The 19,619-nt window shown below is 46.3% G+C and overlaps 1 protein-coding gene and 1 pseudogene across 1 annotated transcript; one reads left to right on the top strand and one right to left on the bottom strand.

The window, feature by feature from the left end:
* Window positions 1-746: 746 nt before the first annotated feature.
* LOC147372420 (apolipoprotein L3-like) lies at window positions 747-19,262 on the top strand. The gene is made up of 4 exons (XM_086401296.1): window positions 747-819; window positions 7,924-8,031; window positions 13,357-13,477; window positions 16,130-19,262. Exons 2-4 carry the CDS (start codon window positions 8,001-8,003, stop codon window positions 17,016-17,018), a joined length of 1,041 nt encoding a protein of 346 aa, XP_086257422.1. The 5' UTR covers window positions 747-819; window positions 7,924-8,000; the 3' UTR covers window positions 17,019-19,262.
* On the bottom strand, window positions 12,000-12,970 carry LOC147372421 (zeta-crystallin-like; annotated as a pseudogene).
* Window positions 19,263-19,619: the final 357 nt, after the last annotated feature.

Genomic DNA, 19,619 nt, shown 5'->3' on the forward strand with positions numbered 1-19,619 from the left:
ACATCCATCCAAATGGCCTTAACCACCAAGGCTGGGCCTCCTCAGGTGAGTTGCTGGGATCTGAAGGCACTAGTTCTGTCCCTGTCAGCAGGGCCAAGTCCAGAGGGACTTGATCAAAGGGTGAGGGTGGGTATGGACAGAGTGGCTGAGGGGTAGCCTTAGGCCCCTTTCCCAGGTACCATGGGAGCATAGCAGGGGACAGTGGACTCTCAGGGGAGGCCCTGGAGGGCTTCTCAGAGGAGGTGATGGGAGATTTTGGCTCTACAGGGTGAGTATGATTTCTCCAGATTGGTTGCAGCAGGTGTCCCTGGCAGTTGGATCTGCATGAGCAAATTCTAGTAGCCACATGGGCATAGCCCTCTGCAGCAACAGTATGACCATGTGCTGGTGGAACAAAGGTGAATAAGGCAGGCAGGCTAACAACTGTGTGGGGATGGAGAGGAATGAGCGGGTGGGAAGATGGCCATGGGGTTGGGGAGTGGGTCGCCAAGGGACTCACAATGTGGTGTTGTCAGTTCTCCTTCAAGGAGCCGACTCAGGGAGGACTGTGTCAAGATGGTCATGAAATGTCAGGGCTGGGGTTGTTTTTCTAAGGGGTCAGCAGAAGGGTGAGAATAGTCCAGGGTGGGGCCAGGGTGGGCAGGGTGTTGTTAACTTGAGCAATCCAGAAAAGAAGTTTTCACTTTCCCTTTTGATTCTCTGGGTATATCTGGGCCCTGAAAGTGTGTGGTCACTGCATAGATGCACAGAAGGCGGCTGCATTTGCAGAGCTGAGAATAACTGGATCTTGTTCACACTTGGCCAGAGGAAGATTCCTGGGTAAGCAGTTGGGGTAGGAGCCCTGCCCATCTCCCCATTCTAAGGATGACTGTCTGAGAAAAGGATGACTGACACTACTTTACAGAAGAAGGGAAATGGAAGCTCAGGGAGGTGAGGCCATGGCTCAAGGCACAGGTTAGGCAGGGGCCTGGATGTGGAGGCAGATGTGTCTGTGTTCAGCAAAAGCTTTCCTAAAACAAGATGGTGTAGAGAATAGACGATGTAGGTCTCACATCACAGTTTACTGGCAGAGGGTAATCTTCTGGAAAGTGCAGGATGCCCATAAATGGAAATGCTCAGAAATGTGATGACACTGTCTATCAGGAAGAACTTTGAGCAAGACAGACAAGGAAAACAAATGGAAGCCCTCCACGCAGGTAAAAGAAGTGTGGTGCTGTGTCTTCACGAAGCTGGTTGCTTCATGTCCCAGTAACGGGTCCCACACCTCGTATTCTATTCAGGCTGTGCCTGGGAGGGTGGAGGGAGCCCTGGAGGCCCTGGAACAGTGGGAGCAGCAGAGAAGAGACAGGGCACCTGCCTAGTGCTGGGAGCTGCAGAAACTCTACACAAATAGACCTACAGCCACGAAAGTGCAAGATTCCAGGGGGGCCTGGAGAGGAACTGGGGGAGACAGCACGGGCAGGAGGCTTTGGAGTGGGAACTCTAATTACAGGTAACATTTCACCTGGTGAGGCAGGTGGGGTCTGTGTCTGGCCATGCAGTTGGGCGGGGACAGGCTTCCCCACAGTCCTCCCTTTTCTCAGAAACAGCCTTTCCAGGAAGTGACCTGGAGGCTAACAGAGGAAGACACTTGCAATAGAAATCCAGCAGAAGGGAGCACCATCCAACATTCACACCCAGCTGAGGCCCAAGACAAGGGTCAGGACCAGGACAAGAATGGGAGGGAAGGACAGAAGGATAAGTCAAGGGTCATGATGCATTTACAATTCTTTGGCATCATCCAAGAGCTGGCCCTTCTGCTGGAGCCCTCTTCTTTCTGGCTTGAATTTTCCTTCTCATGTTTCATGATTTCAATTGGCTGCCCTGGCTCCTTGGGTTCTGCAGCTTCGAGGCAGAGAAGGAGGCTGGGGAGCAGCCCGCTCTCCTGTCCCACCTGCTTGGAGGCAGGTCTGCCTGTATGAATACTCTCCCATCCACAAGGTCAGTGCCTCTAGCCTCTGGCACCAGGCACACTCGTTAGTGGACAAGCTGATGGTTACTCTTCCTGAGGGACAACCCCAGGCATCACAGAGAGGAAGTGATAGAAAGATTTAGGATGGAGCTTAGGGGAGGGGATTTGGGGGAGGCTCTAATGATATGGGGCAACTCTAGGTTGGGTGCTGCCGAGAACTGGGGTCAGTTCTACCAGTGTGAGTCTCAGTAACTCCATCTGTGGAGTTGGGGACCAGAGTGAGGATAAAGGTGCAATTGGTAAGAAGGAGCAGTCTTGCTTTTCAACCAAGGGAGGGGGTGTTTTCTTGGCGGGGACACAGTGATGTGTGTTTGCTGTCTCCTTCGCTCCTGCTCTCAGGGTGACCCTGTGTGAAGCTGGAGTTCTGTGAGAGCCTTTACATCCAAGAGGAAAAGAACATCACCCTGTTGTGATACCAGGCCAGCTTTGGGATGTCAGGGCTTCTTTCTTTCTCAATCCTTTATAAACATTCGTGTAAATAAACAGAAGGGAATATCCCCACAGACTTCAAGACTGCTCTTCTTATTAAATTTATTTCATAACAAAATATTTCCTATTATACTTACCCTTCTTTACACCATGAAAAGAAAAGAAAGAAACCAGCTCAGTCCTGTCCAACTCTTTGTAGCCCCATGAACTGTAGCCCACCAGGCTCTTCTCCATGGGATTTCCTAGGCAACAATACTTGAGTGGGTTGCCATTTCCTTCTCCAGGGGATCCTCCTGACTCAGGGACTGAACCTACATCTCTTGCATTTTTCATCTCCTGTGTTACCACTAGTGCAGTTTTTAAACTTTATGTCTCCCTTTTAGGCCACACTTTATCTAAAGTCCTCTCATTTGATTATTATTATGAACTCATGGCCTTTCACAGACTCAACAAGGCCCAATGAAGTATATTTATAGTAACATTACCTTTTATTATTATTATTTTTTTACTGTTATATGTGGGTGCCCCCTTCTGACCACTTCTCTGATCATCTTCAAGAGCATCCTTGCCTTTGCAGGAGCAGAGATGCTGGCCTGTGGATGCCTCCCCTGCAAGTTATCTTGCATCCTTTGAGTGGACAGAAGCCCATGGGTATACATGTGGGTGGGCTACTGGGTACATTGGGTATCCAGATGCTACTGGACAATATCTGTTTAAGGTCACAGTTCACTCTCATTATTCTGGTTTAACCCTGTTTTCATGCCTACTTTTCTAGAGAACTTGGTTTCATCAACACGAACATGCCTCCTACACTGACAGCTGTCACAGCAAGTCACACTTATTTCTGGTTGGCACTTAATTCAACTGCTTCTGTCATCTTTAAGGTGGTGGTGCTAGAAACCACCCCATTCTTGTGGGTTACTGAATACTATAAAGTGACTTTTGTTGTCTTAGGGCTTCCCTGGTAGCTCAGACAGGAAAGCGTCTGCCTGTAATGTGGGAGACCTGGGTTTGATCCCTGGGTCGGGAAGATCCCCTGGAGAAGGAAATGGCAACGCACTCCAGTACTCTTGCCTGAAAAATTCCATGGATGGAGGAACCTGGTAGGTTACAGTCCATGGGATCCCAGAGAGTCGGACACAACTGAGCAACTTCACCAGTAGCTGTCTTAGAGTTAAAACAGTCAAAAATCCTAAGTGCATATGGTTAAAAAAAATCAATTTCTACAGAGGGTTCTACTCATTCCTTCCCAAGGAAAAGCTATTTCTTTCAGTTCAGTTTGGTTGCTCAGTCATGTCCAACTCTTTGCGACCCCATGGACTGCAGCACTCCAGGCCTCACTGTCCATCACCAACTCCCAGAGTTTACTCAAACTCACATCCATTGAGTTGGTGATGCCATCCAGCCATCTCCTCCTCTGTCGTCCCCTTCTCCTCCTGCCTTCAATCTTTCCCAGCATCAGGGTCTTTTCAAATGAGTCAGCTCTTCACATCAGGTGTTCGAAGTACTGGAGTTTCAGCTTCAACATCAGTCCTTCCAATGAATATTCAGGGTTGACTTCCTTTAGGATGGACAGATTGGATCTCCTTGCAGTCCAAGGGACTCTCAAGAGTCTTCTCCAACACCACAGTTCAAAAGCATCAATTCTTCAGTGCTCAGCTTTCTTTATAGTCCAACTCTCACATCCATACACGACAACTGGAAAAATAATAGCTTTGCCTAGACGGACCTTTGTTAGCAATGTCTCTGCTTTTAAATATGCTGTCTAGGTTGGTCCTAACCTTTCTTCCAAGGAGCAAGTTTCTTTTAATTTCATGGCTGCAGTCACCATCTACAGTGATTTTGGAGCCCCCCAAAATAAAGTCTGTCACTGTTTCCATTGCTTGCCCATCTATTTGCCATGAAGTGATGAGACCAGATGCCATGATCTTAGTTTTCTGAATGTTGAATTTTAAGCCAGCTTTTTCACTCTCCTCTTTCACTTTCATCAAGAGACTCTTGAGTTCTTCTTTGCTTTCTGCCCTAAGGGTGGTGTCATCTGCATACCTGAGGTTATTGATATTTCTCCCCGCAATCTTGATTCCTGCTTATGCTTCATCCAGCCTAGCCTTTCTCCTGATGTACTCAGCACATATGTTAAATAAGTAGGGTGACAATATATATCCTTGACACACTCTTTTTCTGATTTGGAACCAGTCTGTTGTTCCATGTCCAGTTCTAACTGTTGCTTCCTGACTTGCATATAAATTTCTCAGGAGGTAGGTCAGGTGGTCTGGTATTCCCATCTTTTAAGAATTTTCCAGTTTGTTGTGACCCACACAGTCAAAGGCTTTGACATAGTGAATAAAGCAGAAGTAGATGCTTTTCTGGAACTCTCTTGCTTTTTCAATGATCCAATGGATGTTGGCAATTTGATCTCTGGTTCCTCTGCCTTTTCTAAATCCAGCTATTTTTTAGGTAGTTAATCAATGACTTTAAATTATATTTGGAGAAGGAAATGGCAACACACTCCAGTATTCTTGCCTGGAGAATTCCATAGACAGAGGAACCAGGCGGGCTACAGTCCAAGGGGTCACAAAGAGTCAGACACAGAGAGTGACTGACACAAACAGAAATGATATTACTACATTGGGAGCTGTACTGTAGTGTGAGAATGTGCTCAGGAGACAGGAACCTGGACTTGGAGTCTGGCTCTAGCACTAGCTGTGTGCTTTGAGTACGTTGCTTCACATCTCTGAGCTTCAGTTTCCTTCCTTATAGGATCATTGTGAGAACTAAAAGGAAGTGAATTCATACCAAGCAGTTGGGAAGGTGCAAAGTGGGGTGTCATCAACCACAATAGCTAATCAGTATTAGGTATTGCATTTTTTCATTTTCTTGATTTAAAAATTTGTACATTATTTATTTCTTACTAGGAAAAATAAGGATTTCATTTATTTTTATACTTTTCTTATACCCTTCCCCATCTTCTGCTTATACAATTATTGCTCTAGTTTTATATCCTCTATTAGGAATCTTTGCATTTGTAAACATTTTATTTATGTATTTATTTGTTATACTCTCAACTGGAACTACTATTTCTTTACTCCTAGCTTTGTAAACAACTCTTCCCTTCAGAGCTTCAGCTCCTAAGTTCTAGAAATGTATTTTAATTTTTATATTGATTAACTGAATTGTTAAATATCACATATATCAACAATACTTCAGTTTTAAACAGCATCTAAAATAATCAAAATGGGAAAACCAGGACTTGGACATACATTAATTTACCTTAGATTTTTTAAAAAATAAAACAAGACAGTTTACATATTTGTGATATTTTAATACTTTTTTTTAGAGCTAACTTGTACCAAATAGCTGCACTTGCTTCTGGGCAGAACTTTAGTTTTTCCTGATGTTTCTAATTGGCTTCCTTTTCACCCCATGCACTGTTTATCTTCAGCATTTCCTCCATTTCTTTCCAACTGTGCCTCATGTGATACCGAGTCCCCTGTCCCCACAGACTCTGGAGTTCTTATCCCATTCTGGACTGGTTTCTCTCTAGGTCTGCTGCGCGCCCAGCTGGGATCCTTGGATTCCCTTCCCATGGGGTTGATGTTCCTGATTCCTGGATCCCACATCTATCTCTCTCATGGGTATCCTTTATCTCTTCCATAATTAAACAAACACATAATCTAATTTTTTTCCTGCATCTCATTCTCAAGTAACTTTCTAAAGGTCTGGTGAAGGGTGAAGGCTGCTGTAAATATGGGATGGGATGTGGGGGTGGTGGGCTTGTCCCCTGCTCTCCCCTCGGCCTCCCTCTCATCTTGCTCCCTCTGGGGCTCTGCCCAGCAGACCGTTCTTCTCTCCTGTGAACACGCTCCCTGTTTCTCTCCCTCTACTGCACTCCTCTTATTCATCTATCACTTCACCGTCCAGTGAGTCTTCAGACATTTATGAACACTCTGGTCTCCTGTTGCCCCCATGCTTGTTTTTATTAGCAGCAGAGGGAGGAGAGGAAGGCTATGGTGAGTGGGGTGAGCCCAGTGAGTGGGGTGGAATCCAGTCTACCAGGGGCAAGACTTCTGACCTTGGCCAAATCATAAAACTTCTGTACTTCAGCTTCTGTATCTGCAGATGGGGATACAATGTACACATATCAAATGTTAATGGAATAGCATACAAGTTATCATATGTAAAGTTTCAGAGCCAATACCAATGCAGAGCGATGACCACAAACACAAGTCACTCTTATCAGTAGCTGTTATTATACCTGTAAGTACCTTTACTGTCATTTCAGTCAGGTCTCAGGAGGAGGAGTTGACAAAGGCTCTTTTGCTTTCTTAAAACAGTAGCTAAATGTCATCAACATCTGCTTTCCTTCCTCTTCTCCCATGGCAAGATAATCACATGCAGAATCAAAGTAAATTTTTTATATATAAAGACCTGAAGCTTTTTTTTTTTTTTTAAAGACCACTGAGAATGGGAAAGTCTGAAAGGATGGACACCCTCATATATTATGAGGGTGAACATAAATTATGACAGTCTGTTTGGATAACAGTGTGGATCTAGGTATGAAAATTTTTTAGGTATTGATGCCTTGTGATTTAGTAATTCTACTTCTAGAAATAGCTTAAGGAAACAGTCTCAAATGTGAGTGAAGTTTAATACAAGGAGAATGTTCTTTATTATTTACATACGGTATTAGAACCAACCTAAAGTCCAGTAGTCAGGGGAGGACAGCAGAGAGGACCAGGCACAGTTCGGGGTCCTCAGCCATGCAGGGCAGGGACACAGGAAGTACGGTGGGGCTGGTGGGACTCTAGGCCCTTGTGAGATAAAGGCTTTTGCAGAAGCAAGGAAGACATGGGCTGTCAGAGTTGCACCACCAAGATCTTTGTCAAGGCTGACTTGAGCCTGGGGGGCAAGACATCATTTTAGAATGAGAAGAGTCATTTACCAATAAACATATATCCACAAGTAATTCTTTTCATATATTAAATGGAGTAGAGCATAGTCATCACAAACCTGGGATCTGGATCAGAAAGTCCAGGCTCTGGCACCAGTGTGAAAAACTGGGCTGACCTAAAGTTAGATTAGTTTCAGGAGCCTGCATGTCATAGACACTGGATCAACATCACTTATTACCAGTTAGTAACAGAGTTGCTCCAACCTCATGTAATTTCCAGAGTATTCCTTCCTATCTATTTGTCCGTCTCTGGATTTATTACTCCTATAACTTCACAGATGGCTGTTTCCTCTGTTATTATCTTCTCCTTGTACCCCAACAGGACTATGACTTGGAGGAAGTTGGAGGGTGGTGCGGAACTTTCCTTAACTAGTGACCTGCAGAGCCCAGGAGACGGAGAACCACGCTGGGTTAAGTCCCCGGTGGCACTGGTGGCTGTCCCAGGGGAACCCACCCGAGACCTCAACCCTCGCTGCTCCCTCAGCCACTGCTTACTCGTGATCAAACCCACGTTCTGTTTTCTCTCCCCAAGGGTGAGGTCACACCTCCTTCCAGCCTGACAGGAACAAGGAGCTGAAGGGAGATATCTGAGACCCTGCTGCTGCCACCATGAGCTCAGAAAACCTTGGAGACCGCTCAGGTAGGCAGCTGCCTCTTTTCTGGCCAGTTCCTACATGTGACCCAGAATTGAGGGTGGTTCCTCCAGGCAGAGTTAACCTACAGAGGAATTAAGAACCAAGAGAGGATGGATAAGCATCCTGGAGCCCCTCAGGGGGGCCATGTGGAGTACCCCAACGGGAGTGTGTCCACAGAGCCTCTTTCCCAGTCCTCTCCTTGGGGAGCCATTTGCTAGGTGCTCACTTCCTCCCCCACTGCCCTCTAGCAAGTGACTCAGAAGTGAGGCCAGGACAGTCCATGGGGAGGGAGACAGCAGAGAGAGTCCCCAAAGCCAAATGGGGCAGCAAGAGGAGGTCCCCCAGCATCCCTGGAGCTCCTCCTGCCCTCTCCCTTGGCCTGAGCCTCCTCCTGCTCCCAGACCCTGGGGCATCACCACAAACACCATTCCTTCAGCTCTCACCCTGCCACTTACCCAGCCGCTCTGCAAGAGTCAGCAGACAGTGAACTGGACCCCAGTCTCCCTTTGCCACCTCCCACCTGGAGGGGAGGGGTGACGGGGTTGTTCACAGGGTCACACCTGGCTCCACCCCTCCTCGAGCTGGTTGATCCCCTCCCCTGCCCATTCTGAGGGTCTCCGATTAGGATCCTCTCACATAGTAGTTACTCAATGGTAGATGGTCCTAAACCCTTTTTGAAAATTAGGTAACATATAAGTTCCATGTGAACAACACTGTACTTCTACTTCTGTACATGCTGCAGTGCGCTGCTGTAGTCTGTGCTTAGTTGCTCAATCGTTGTCGACTCTGCGACCCCCATGGACTGTGGCCCACCAGGCCCCTCTGTCCATGGGATTCTCCTGGGAAGAATACTTGAGTGGGTTGCCATGCTCTCCTCCAGCTGCAGCGCACTCACCACCAAAATTTAGTTGGAAAAATCCCTATGTCGTAGAATGAAGAATCACAGGAATTTAAATTAAGGAGGATTCAAAGTCATGTCCAAGAAGTGTCTGACACTTGACCTTGGGTTCCACCTCTGAACTTTCTGCTCACTGGCCTTGGGTTGTCCCTTCTCCTGCCTGAATCTCACTTTCTTCTTCTGTGAAATAATAATGCCTCCGTGTGTTCATGTACCAGGAAACACATCTTACATCGTGTCCAGCCCCTCCCATACGTATATATCCTAGTTGCCTATGTCTTACCTGCAGTTCCGTAACCTCTAGATCCCTGAAATCATACAGGGATCTTGGTCACTCATTTGAGCAGTGATCTTGCCCTGTACTGATCCGAGGTTAATTATTTTCATTATATTCTCTGTCCCATTTAGTGTGAATATTCTTTTGTTTCACTGCTAAAACATGGAAGCGTTCATTTACCGGGTGCTCCAGTCTCTGCTGGAAGTAGTAACTCACAAAACACACGTGCCTTGTACTCTTTCTCTCTGTGTGAGTGATGTGCTCATTTGTTCAGTCGTGTTCAATTCTTTGCGACCTCATGGACTGTAGCCCACCAGCCTCCTCTGTTCTTGAGATTTTCCAGGCAAGGATACTGGGAGTGGGTTGCCATCTCCTATTCCAGGTGATCTTCCCAACCCAGGGATCGAACCCACAACTCCGGTGTCGCCAGCATTGGCAGGCAAATTCTTTACCACTGTACCACCTCAGGAGCCCTCGTTCTCTTTCTAAAAATTAAAATTGCAGATTCCTGAAGACATCTAAATCCCAGGATTAGATAATGACTCTGGAGGGTTGGAAGTCCAAGATCATCAAGGTAGAGGTGGTTTCTGGTGAGGCCTCTCCGCCTGCTTGCATCCTAACTGCCCTCTAACTGTGTCTTCATATGGCCATTCCTCAGGAGGAGGGGGCAGGAAGAGAGAGAATCTGGTGTCTTCTTTTCTAATAAAGACACAATCTTATTGGATTAGGGCCTCACATGACTTCATTTTACCTCAATTGCCTCTTTAAAGGCCCAATCTTCAAATATAGTCACTGGGGTTTAACCTTCAACATATGAATTGGAGGGTGAGGGTGGGAAAAGCAGTTCCGTCCATAACCCCCGGTGACTCTACCAACAGTGCCCAGGTGATCACTACTCAGGAAGATGAATTTTAACAATTTATACTAAATAACATTTAAAAAAAATTTTGCTCTAGAATTTGTTGCAGTTATCATAGTATGATAGCAAAAGCAGATCATTCTTAAGGCATAAACTTTGTTTGTTAATTTAAATAAAAATATATGATCCCTGTCACACATAGATACAATTCTGACAGGTTACTTCCATGAGCTGTGAGCAAATCTGGTATCCTTGGCCTCAAAGGAGAAGACTTCAATCTGGAGCCAGAGACAAGGCTGGATCACTCAGAGCTTTTTTGTAGCAGAGTTTTATTAAAGTGTAAATGGGGTAGAGAAAGCTTCTAACATAGACTTCAGAAGGGGACAGAAAGAGTGCCCCCTTGCTAGTTTTTAGCAAGGCATTATATACCTGATAGCAAGCTGCTAATCGGATAACAGAAATGCCTCAGACAGAGAGTGTTGTACCAGGCTCCTCTCCCACAACATGCATTTTGAGATAGAATGGCACAAGGGGACTCACCTCTGGCCATGAAACAATTGACATGAACCTTGAAGAAAGGCAGATTTCCAAGCAAATGAATAGTTTCATTAACACAGCTTAAGAAGAACATTTCCATGAGAAATACACATTGGTTAGCTCAAGGTTTGAGAAAAAGTTAAGTTCAGGGGGCACCAGGTGTCGTCATGGCAACACAGGATTATAAGGAGCCTTATAGATAAGGGGGAAAAAACGTCTGCCACTAGCAGTTTATTTCCTCCTGCCACTTGGGGACCCCTGTCCTCCTTCCTGACTGTAATCCTTTATTTCTCCCCTTTTCATTTAGGAGAATATGGCAACTAGGGAAAAGGGCTGGCAATTCTGTTCAGACTGCTTCAAGCTGGCAAGGGACACAGACCCTAAATTGTTGAGGCAGCATGTTCTGCTTACCCTCATATGGACGATCTTTGATCCAGGAGGCCCCAAGTAATAGTTGGAGAAGGCTGTGGCACTTGCCATTTGTAAATCAAAAGTCTTCATGTGGCTAGAAACAAGTTGAACCAATCAATGCATATATATTTGGAAACCAAGCACCTGATGTGCTAAGTCACTTAATCATGTGTGACTCTTTGCAGCCCTGTGTACTGTAGGTAGCCCGCCAGGCCCCTCTGTCCATGGGATTCTCCAGGCGTGAATACTGCAGTGGGTTGCCATGCCCTTCTCCAGGGGATCTTCCTGACCCAGGGATCAAACCCACATCTCCTACATCTCCTGCACTGGCAGGCAGATTCTGTACCACCAGCACCTCCTGGGAAGCCCAACTATGCACCTGGTATCATATTATCCCAGAGATAAGGCTGATGTCCTCAGAGAGCACATGGATCATTGGTAGTCAATGATTAACCCGGCGAAGAGCATAAAACACTGGGGAATATTGGGAAACTAACAGATTTCTCTGGACATGGTTTATCTTGCCCTTCTGAGAGACCTGTAGATCTAGACGAGATTAGTTTAGAAAAGGGGTCTCATTAAGTTCAGAGAATCGTCAGAGTCCAGTATAGTTCTGGGCTAATCAGAAACTAAAGAACCTTTGTAAAGAGAACTAGGCTTGGGAATCAAGCAGTCCTATTTTGAATTAGCATGTTTTAGTCAAAGGTATGGAATTAATGATAAGCATTGGTTAGGAATTTCTGTAATGTCCTCCAATGCCAAGTGACCACTAACATCCTATTTCCTACTATTCCTTGATGAGAGGTAGAAGGCATAAAGAATATTCTCAGCTGTAAAATAAACTGCACTCCAACGCCTATGAATCCTAAGATAAATATTTTTTTAAATAGAAGAAACTCACTGAATCAAACGATTGCTAAGCAGAGCAAATGCAGTGTACATAAAACTAAGGTAGGAAACCTTTTAATTACACAGGAAATCAATGGAAGGATTAGTGATTTAAGAGAAGGATCATTTTTCCTGTGGCCCCACTGCTGTGAATGATATCTTCATGAGCCTGGGCCACCTTCTGTAGTGAATACCGGGGACCTATTACTGGTCTCAACTAACTGATTCATTCTGGCTTGGAGAGCTGCTGCAAACTGCTGTAATTCCTCCTTGGAGGATGAAGGGAGAGCTACTCCTCTTATGCTATATTCCTTTGTCACGGATCCTGTGGGTTTATTTCAATAGGACCTCTGTGGCCAACAACTATTGCTCGTCCTTCATGTGACAAAAAATTTAAATCTTCACTAAGTTTGACATTAGCAAACATTTCAATAATCATATCAGCTCTTTTTTCACCAACAGATTTCTTAGTTTTATCAATATTATTAGCTTCTTTGTGATTAAACACTTAGTGGGCTCCATTTTGCAAAACAATCTTTTGTCCTTCCTCAGTAGTAGCTGTGCCCAAAATCTTTAAGCCATAAGCTCTAACCATTTGGCATGCTGCTCTTCCAGCTCCTCCACCTGCCCCAGAACACTTTCTCCAGCTTTCACATGGACACTGGGGAGCAGACTCGATAGCAGTAAAACATGAGATGCTGATGGCAGCTTCTTGTTTAAAGTCCAGTTTTGGGGGGAAGTGTGTAAACAATGTGATGGGCTTCCAAATCGAACTCGGTGTAGCTCCCAGAGACCGTCCTGGTAGTGAATATCACCTTTCTTGAAAGATACATTCTCTCCAGCAGCTTCTACTACCCCAGCCACATCTCAGCTAGGAGTATAAGGTAGAAGTGGTTTTATACTGTGAATGCCAGAGCGGATGTATGTGTCCACTGGGTTTACACCACGTGCTTGGACTTTGTTGGAACATGGTGGTCTTTCAGAATTGGTACAGCAACATCCAACTGGAGTTTCCACACTTCGGGTCCACCAAATTAAAAAACTCAAATAGCTCTCTTCAACTTCTGTCGCCATGGTGATCTAGATACCTGTTCTAGAGTGGATTGTCAAAATCTGTGAGCCCTCCCCCAGGTTACACAGGGTTAAAAAAAAAAAAAAAAGCTACCCAATACCATTTACGATCCACCACAAAATCTTCTGCGCTTTCCCAGTGACTCAGACAGTAAAGAATCTGCCAGCAATGTGGGAGATCTGGATTTTATCCCTAGGTTGGGAAGATCCCCTGGAGGAGGTAATGGCTACTCACTCCGGTATTCTTGCTTGAAGAACCCCATGGACAGAGGAGCCTGGTGGGCTACGGCCCACGGGGTCACAAAGAGTCAAATAGGACTGAGCGACTAACACTTTCCCTTTTTCTCTTCACAAATTCTTCTAACCTCATTCTCTTTCCTTTCATCTAGATATTGAGATCTTTTTTGAGGATGTTGCTGAGTGTCTCTGGGACATACTGAGCAGAGAGGAACTGCTTCTCCTGCTGACTGAATTCCTGAAGAAAATTGAGGCTAATGCTGGTTTGTCCAGGTAACTTGTACAGGTGTATTGGTGTGTCAGGAAGGTCACCTACATCCCACAGCACCAGACTAGATTTTTGCTAGCAGGCACACCTCCTCCAAGCAGGACCCTATGGTGGGGGTTGAGGATGTTCCTTCTCAATATCTCATGAGGAATGTTTCCTCCATGTCATTTGCTGCCATTGAACAACCTCAGGTTGAGAAAAGATGAAACCTGCAAGGAAGGGTCAGGTTATGTGACCTTGGACAAATTACTGAGCTATTCTCTGCCTTAGCGTCATCATCTGTTCAGTTTTATTGTGAGGATACTGAGATCATGCATGCAACGATCTTCCCGTAATGACTGATACAGAGTAGGTACTCAATCAATATTAACATTTAAAAAGCTTGCTGGAAAGAATTTTCTTTCTGGTGATGAGAACCAAGCAGAATTTCCTTTGGGGCAAGTCAGAAAATCCTGACGCCTTCATTTGTATTACTCGGGCTTCTACCTAGATAAAGCCTTTCTAGTCCCCATCTTAGGAACTGTACCAACCCTGCAGGATCCTGCTGGCCCATAAAGCAGAGAAGCTGGGGAGGAACTCGGTGGAGCTGATGGGATCCTGGATCTAGCCCTGCCCAGCTCCTGGGTTCTGGGCTTATGTGTTAGAGTTTCAGATTTGCATGTGTCCAATGGGAATAGTAATTCAATCTGATGGACTATGGTGATGGCCTCAGAGTGATCTGCAGGGTCAGAGGTGGGGAACCAAGTGCAATCATCTCATCCGAAAGCCCAGGGAGGCCTGGATCAGGGTCAGACCCCAGGTCAGGGTGGAGCAGAAGGTCCAGGTTGGAGGACTAGTAGGCAGGCTTGGGCAGCAGAACCAGGACTAGAGTGAGGAGAGTGGGCCCTGAGGACACAGAACTGAAGGGGCTGTGACCCTGGCAGAGGTCCCGTGAGTGGGAGGGGGGACATTTCTTCCCTCCCTGATGGGATCTCCTCATGCTGGGCTAGAGGGCCCTGGGTGACCCTGTCTGTACACCCTGCCTGGGACCTGGGTTCTCACTGCATCTGGGACCCTCTTCTAATTTACATGGAGCCACCCTGACAGTGGAAGGCCTTGTGGCTCAGTGAGCCCTCCAGGGTCACAGTGAGTGGCTGCAATTGTGTGTCATTTGGGGAATTCTGAGGAGCCTCACTCATCCCCACCAAAGAGGAAAACACTTCCTCCACCAGCTGTGCAAGTGCTGGTCTCTTCCGGCTCAGCCATTCAGATGGGTGTTTCCTCAAGTCTCTTGAACCTTTAGAGGATCCACAAAGTTCCACATGACCTTGGGGAGCAGGATCATGAAGCTGTCACAAATTAACATGTAACACCTAAGAGGTCAGTGGTGCTGAGTGCTGGGTCAGGAGTCAGTGAGGTGGGCTGGAGAGTCCAAGAGGAACCAGCAACACATCTCCTGATCTCCAGGCAGCTGGGGCAGTGGATGGACTCAGGGACCTGCTTCTGGGAAAGCCAAGGACACAAGCCTTAGAAGACAGCAGATGGCAGACTAAAGGACTGTTAAGGTGCCTTTAGTTCTGACTTTGGGGTTTTTTTTTTTTTTTTTCTACAAATTCTAAGTCACAGAGACAGCCAATCTGCAAAGGATGAGGGCACAGTGCTCAGGACTATGCTTTCATTTGAACAAATGGCAAATTTAGGGGATCCCCCAAACCACCCTCAGGTTTGAGAATTCCCTATAGAGCAGACAGGACTCACTGAGACCCATCCTGATCCCAGTGTATTACAGGAAGCCTGTGGGTTTCCATCAGTCACAGGGCAGAGTCTGGGTGAATTTCACACCTGAAGCTTTGATTGTCCCCATGATGCGTTACTGTTCTGGAACTTGGTGTGTGGCAGGGCACACGGAACACTGCCTGCCAGGGACACTCACCCATTTAAAAAAAAATTATCCTGACTTGTGGTCTCCAGCCCCTCCCTGAGATCAGACTAATGTCTTAGAGTCCAGCTCCTCCAGAGGCCCCATCACACGTCTCGTTGTCAGACTGAACAGTGGCCAAAAGGCCCAGGCAGACAAGGACACTTATATCAGCCAGAATATTCTAGGGGCTTAGGGACCACTTCCCAGTAGCCAAGGGCAAAGATCAGGTTGACCCCTCACTACACACTGAGGCCCTTGAATGCCGGCTTTCTGCTCTAATCCCACTTCTCTTTGTTTCTCTGTGGAGTTCCCACTCACCAACTCTTTTAAAGTGCTGGTGTTGCCCTATCTCTGAGACATCTCTACCAAAAGTGGTTGTTTTTTTTTTTTTTTGGCTGAGCTACATGGCTTGTGGGATCCTTGGTCCCTGACCAGGGACTGAGTCATGCCCGAGGCAGTGGGAGTGCAGAGTCATAACCTCTGGACCACCAGGGAATTCCATCAAATATCTCTCTTAAGTTATGAGTATCCTAAGGTGACTTTTTTTTTTATCTGTTAGAGGATTGAAGAAGTATATGGAGCATCTACAAGGTATAAAACCTGTGTTTAATGTTGAAAGAGGAAATTTTACTTTTGTAAATTTCTTTTCTAATTGATTTATAGTACTATCTCTGTATTTATGCAGAATAGACATTTTTGAACCTATTTTACAGACAAGCGAACTGCCTTTCTAACCACTTGACCTTCATTGTTACAGGGAAGACATGAATGCACTACATGAATATCTGAATGAACTGAAAAGAGACTTGGCTGGGAAGGAGCAAGAAACGCTCCCAAAAGAGCAGCTGGATAGGAAGAGGTTTCTGAAGAAGTTTCCTCGGGTGACACAGCAGCTGGTGGAGCTCAAAAACAAGCTCCAGGAGCTTGCAGACAATGTTGACAAAGTCCACAGGGACTGTACCATCTCCAATGTGGTGACCCACAGCACTGGCACTTTATCTGGTGCCCTGACCATCCTTGGCCTGGTTCTGGCACCCGTGACAGCGGGGGCCAGTGTGGCACTCTCAGCCACTGGGATAGGGCTGGGAGCAGCGGCTGCTGTGACCGCTGTGTCCACCAGCATTGTGGAACATGTAAGTAGGTCATCAGCAGAAAACAAAGCCAGTCAATTGATGTCAATTGGCATCAAGAAATGGAAGGTGCTCCTAGAGGTACTCAAGAGCAACCCCCAAATTGTTGACACAACAGAGAAATTGGCAAAAGCCGAGAAACACCTTGAAATAAATATACATGCCATGGAGACAGGTGAAGCCAACCCTGACTCTGCAGTCAATGCAAACGTCTACCTGAGCCCTGGGAGAATCGCAGCCCCAGCCATCCAGCAGGTAGAGGCAGGTTTCAAAGGCACGGCTGTGGCAGTTACCAAAGGAGCCCGAATCGCGGGGGCAGCCACTGCAGGGCTCTTCCTCCTGGTGGATGTGGGCTTCCTGGTGAAGGAGTCAATGCACCTGCATGACGGTGCAAAGGCAGTATCAGCTGAAAACCTGCGGCAGCGGGCCAGGGAGCTGGAGAGGAAGCTGGAGGAGCTCACCCAGATCTACAAGCGTCTGCAAGAGGACCCAACTCCACCACCCCCAGAGCAGTGAGGGTCCAGGGACACATTCAGGGCCAAGGTGCAGAGGCACATTGTCAGGGAAAAAAGGAGAGTGAGACAAACTTGTTGGAGCTGAGATTTAGGAAACTGGTGTTTCTGCAGCTGAGCACAGGAGGGGAGGGGTGAATGCAGGTGATAGATGGGGAGAGAGAAGGAGCCTGGATTAAGGGAGGAAGGGGGACTAGAGAATGGGCGGGGGCCGAGGGAGAAACCTCTTATTTTTTTCACACTGTGAACTTTCTATTTGTATTGAGGAATAGTCGATTAACAGTGCTGTGATAGTTTCAGGTGAACAGTGAAGGGACTCAGCCATACACATACATGTATCCATTCTCCCCCTAACTCCCTTCCCTTCAGAAACCACTTACTTGGAACTAAAGACGACACTGGGTGCAGAATACAGGGAGAGGCAGGGGAACTAGCAACGAGACACAGAAAGACAAAAGGGCTGAAAATGGGGGATAGTCAGAGAGGCAGCATCATTGGGATCCAGGGGAAGTAGCAGGAGCTGCTCTATCGCCCTTGCCGAGGTCTGATGCCCCAGCAAGTAGAGTCTCCCCCTGGTGGTGGCCTCTAGCCCGACTTCTCCAACAACTCATCTTTGATCCCAGCATTTTATCTTAATTAGGCTATGACTTCTTTTGTTTGCTTGCTTCTTTAATTGAAGTAGAGTTGATTCACAATATTCTGTTAGTTCAGGTGAACATCGAAGTGATTCAGTTATACATAATCTATGTATATATCTATATTCTTTTTAATTTTTTCATTACAGATTATTATAAGATACTATTATTCCCTGTGGTATACATGAAGTCCTTGTTTTTTAATCTATTTTATGTATGGTAGTGTGCATCTGTTAATCCCACACTCCTAGTTTACCCCTCTCTCTCTTTAGTAACAACAAGTTATGTTTTCTATGACTATGAGTGGTTTGTTCATAAGTTCATTTGGACTCTTTTTTTTTTTTGGCCATGCCAAGCAGTTTGTGGGATCTCAGATGCCCAATGTGGGATAAACGTGGCCATAGCAGCAAAACCACCAAATGCTAACCACTAGAGCACCAGGGAACCACCTAGACTATTTCTTAGATTCTCCATATAAGTGATATTATGTATCTGTCTTTTCTGCCAGACTTAACTTCACTTAGTATGATCACCTCTAGATCCATACATGTTACTACAAAAGGCATTGTTTCATTCTTTTTATGGCTGAGTCATATTCCATTGTTTGTATGTGCCACATTGTCTTTATCCCTTCATCTGTTGACGGACATTTAGGTTGCTTCCATGTCTCGTCTATTGTAAATAGTGCTGCTATGAACATGGGGTGCATGTATCTTTTCGAATTGGAACTTTTTCTTTTACAAATGTATGCCCTGAAGTGGGGTTGCTGGATCACCTGAGAGCTTGATTTTTAGTTTTTAAGGAACTTCTTTACTGTTTTCCATAACGGCTACACCAAATTATATTCCCAGCAACAGTGTAGGAGGCTTGCCTTTTCTCCACATCATCTCCAATATTGATTGTCTGTAGACTTTTACTTGATGGCCCTTCTGATTGGTAGGGGGTGATCTCTTATTGTAGTTTAGATTAGCATACACAGAGGATGAGATGGTTGGATGGCATCACTGACTCAATGGAGATGAGTTTGAGTGGACTCCGGGAGTTGGTGATGGACAGGGAGGCCTGGCGTGCTGTGGTCCATGGGGTCTTGAAGAGTCGGACACGACTGAGCGCCTGAACTGAACTGAACTGAATAATTAGCAGTGTTCAGCCTCTTTGCATATGCTGGCTAGCCACCTGTATATCTTCTTTGAAGGATGGTCTATGTAGAACTTCAGGCAGTGGCTTCTTGGTGACAGTGGTGGTGATGATGGTGGCGGCAGCAGTGGTGACAACTCAGTGGATGGAGCATCTGACAAGTATCCAGGTGCCCTTTGAGTTCAGGTGCACCGAGAGACCAGTGAAGTTCCCATGAAATTCCCAGTGTTGTGTAGGAACAGAGATTGATTTGGGAAAAAGAGAAAGAAAGATGAAGCAGAAGACATCATCAGGCCAAGGAACTATGCGGTGTGTCAAGGAGATCAACCAGCCTGGGGTCAACAGACAAGGCCTCTCTGACCCTCAATTTCCTCCTCAGTTGGGGATGAACAGAACAAGGTATTTAGGACCATCTGCCTCTCTCCACATTGTGTTCTACAGACTTTAGTCCAATAAATATGAATTGATTGACTGAGGCTCCTTGCATTGATTGATGAGCTCAGCTGCCTGACCTCCTTCCCCATGAGACTGTCTCCCAGGGTCTCAGGAAGCACGTCCTCCATGGCTCCTCTGCCTGCCCGCTGGGCTCCCATAAAGTTGTTTCCCTCAGACCCTGGAGCCCCGCAGGCCCCATGGGACACCAGGAGGAGCCCATGTCATCTGACTTGGGCTGAACACGGGGATGCCCCTCCTCCAGCCCCGGGGACAAGGAAGGACACGGGTCACCCGAGGGTAATTGAGAGCAGAGGGCTTGTGTGCAGGTGTGAGGAGGGGGGTCAGCCGTAAACAGAGGGGCAGAGAGAGAGCACACGCCTCACCCGGGCTGCCTTCAC

The sequence above is a fragment of the Bos grunniens genome, chromosome 5 (assembly GCF_055505025.1).
Source record: "Bos grunniens cultivar Pamir isolate PY7600 chromosome 5, Bosgru_T2T1.0, whole genome shotgun sequence".
Classification (NCBI taxonomy): Eukaryota; Metazoa; Chordata; class Mammalia; order Artiodactyla; family Bovidae; genus Bos; species Bos grunniens.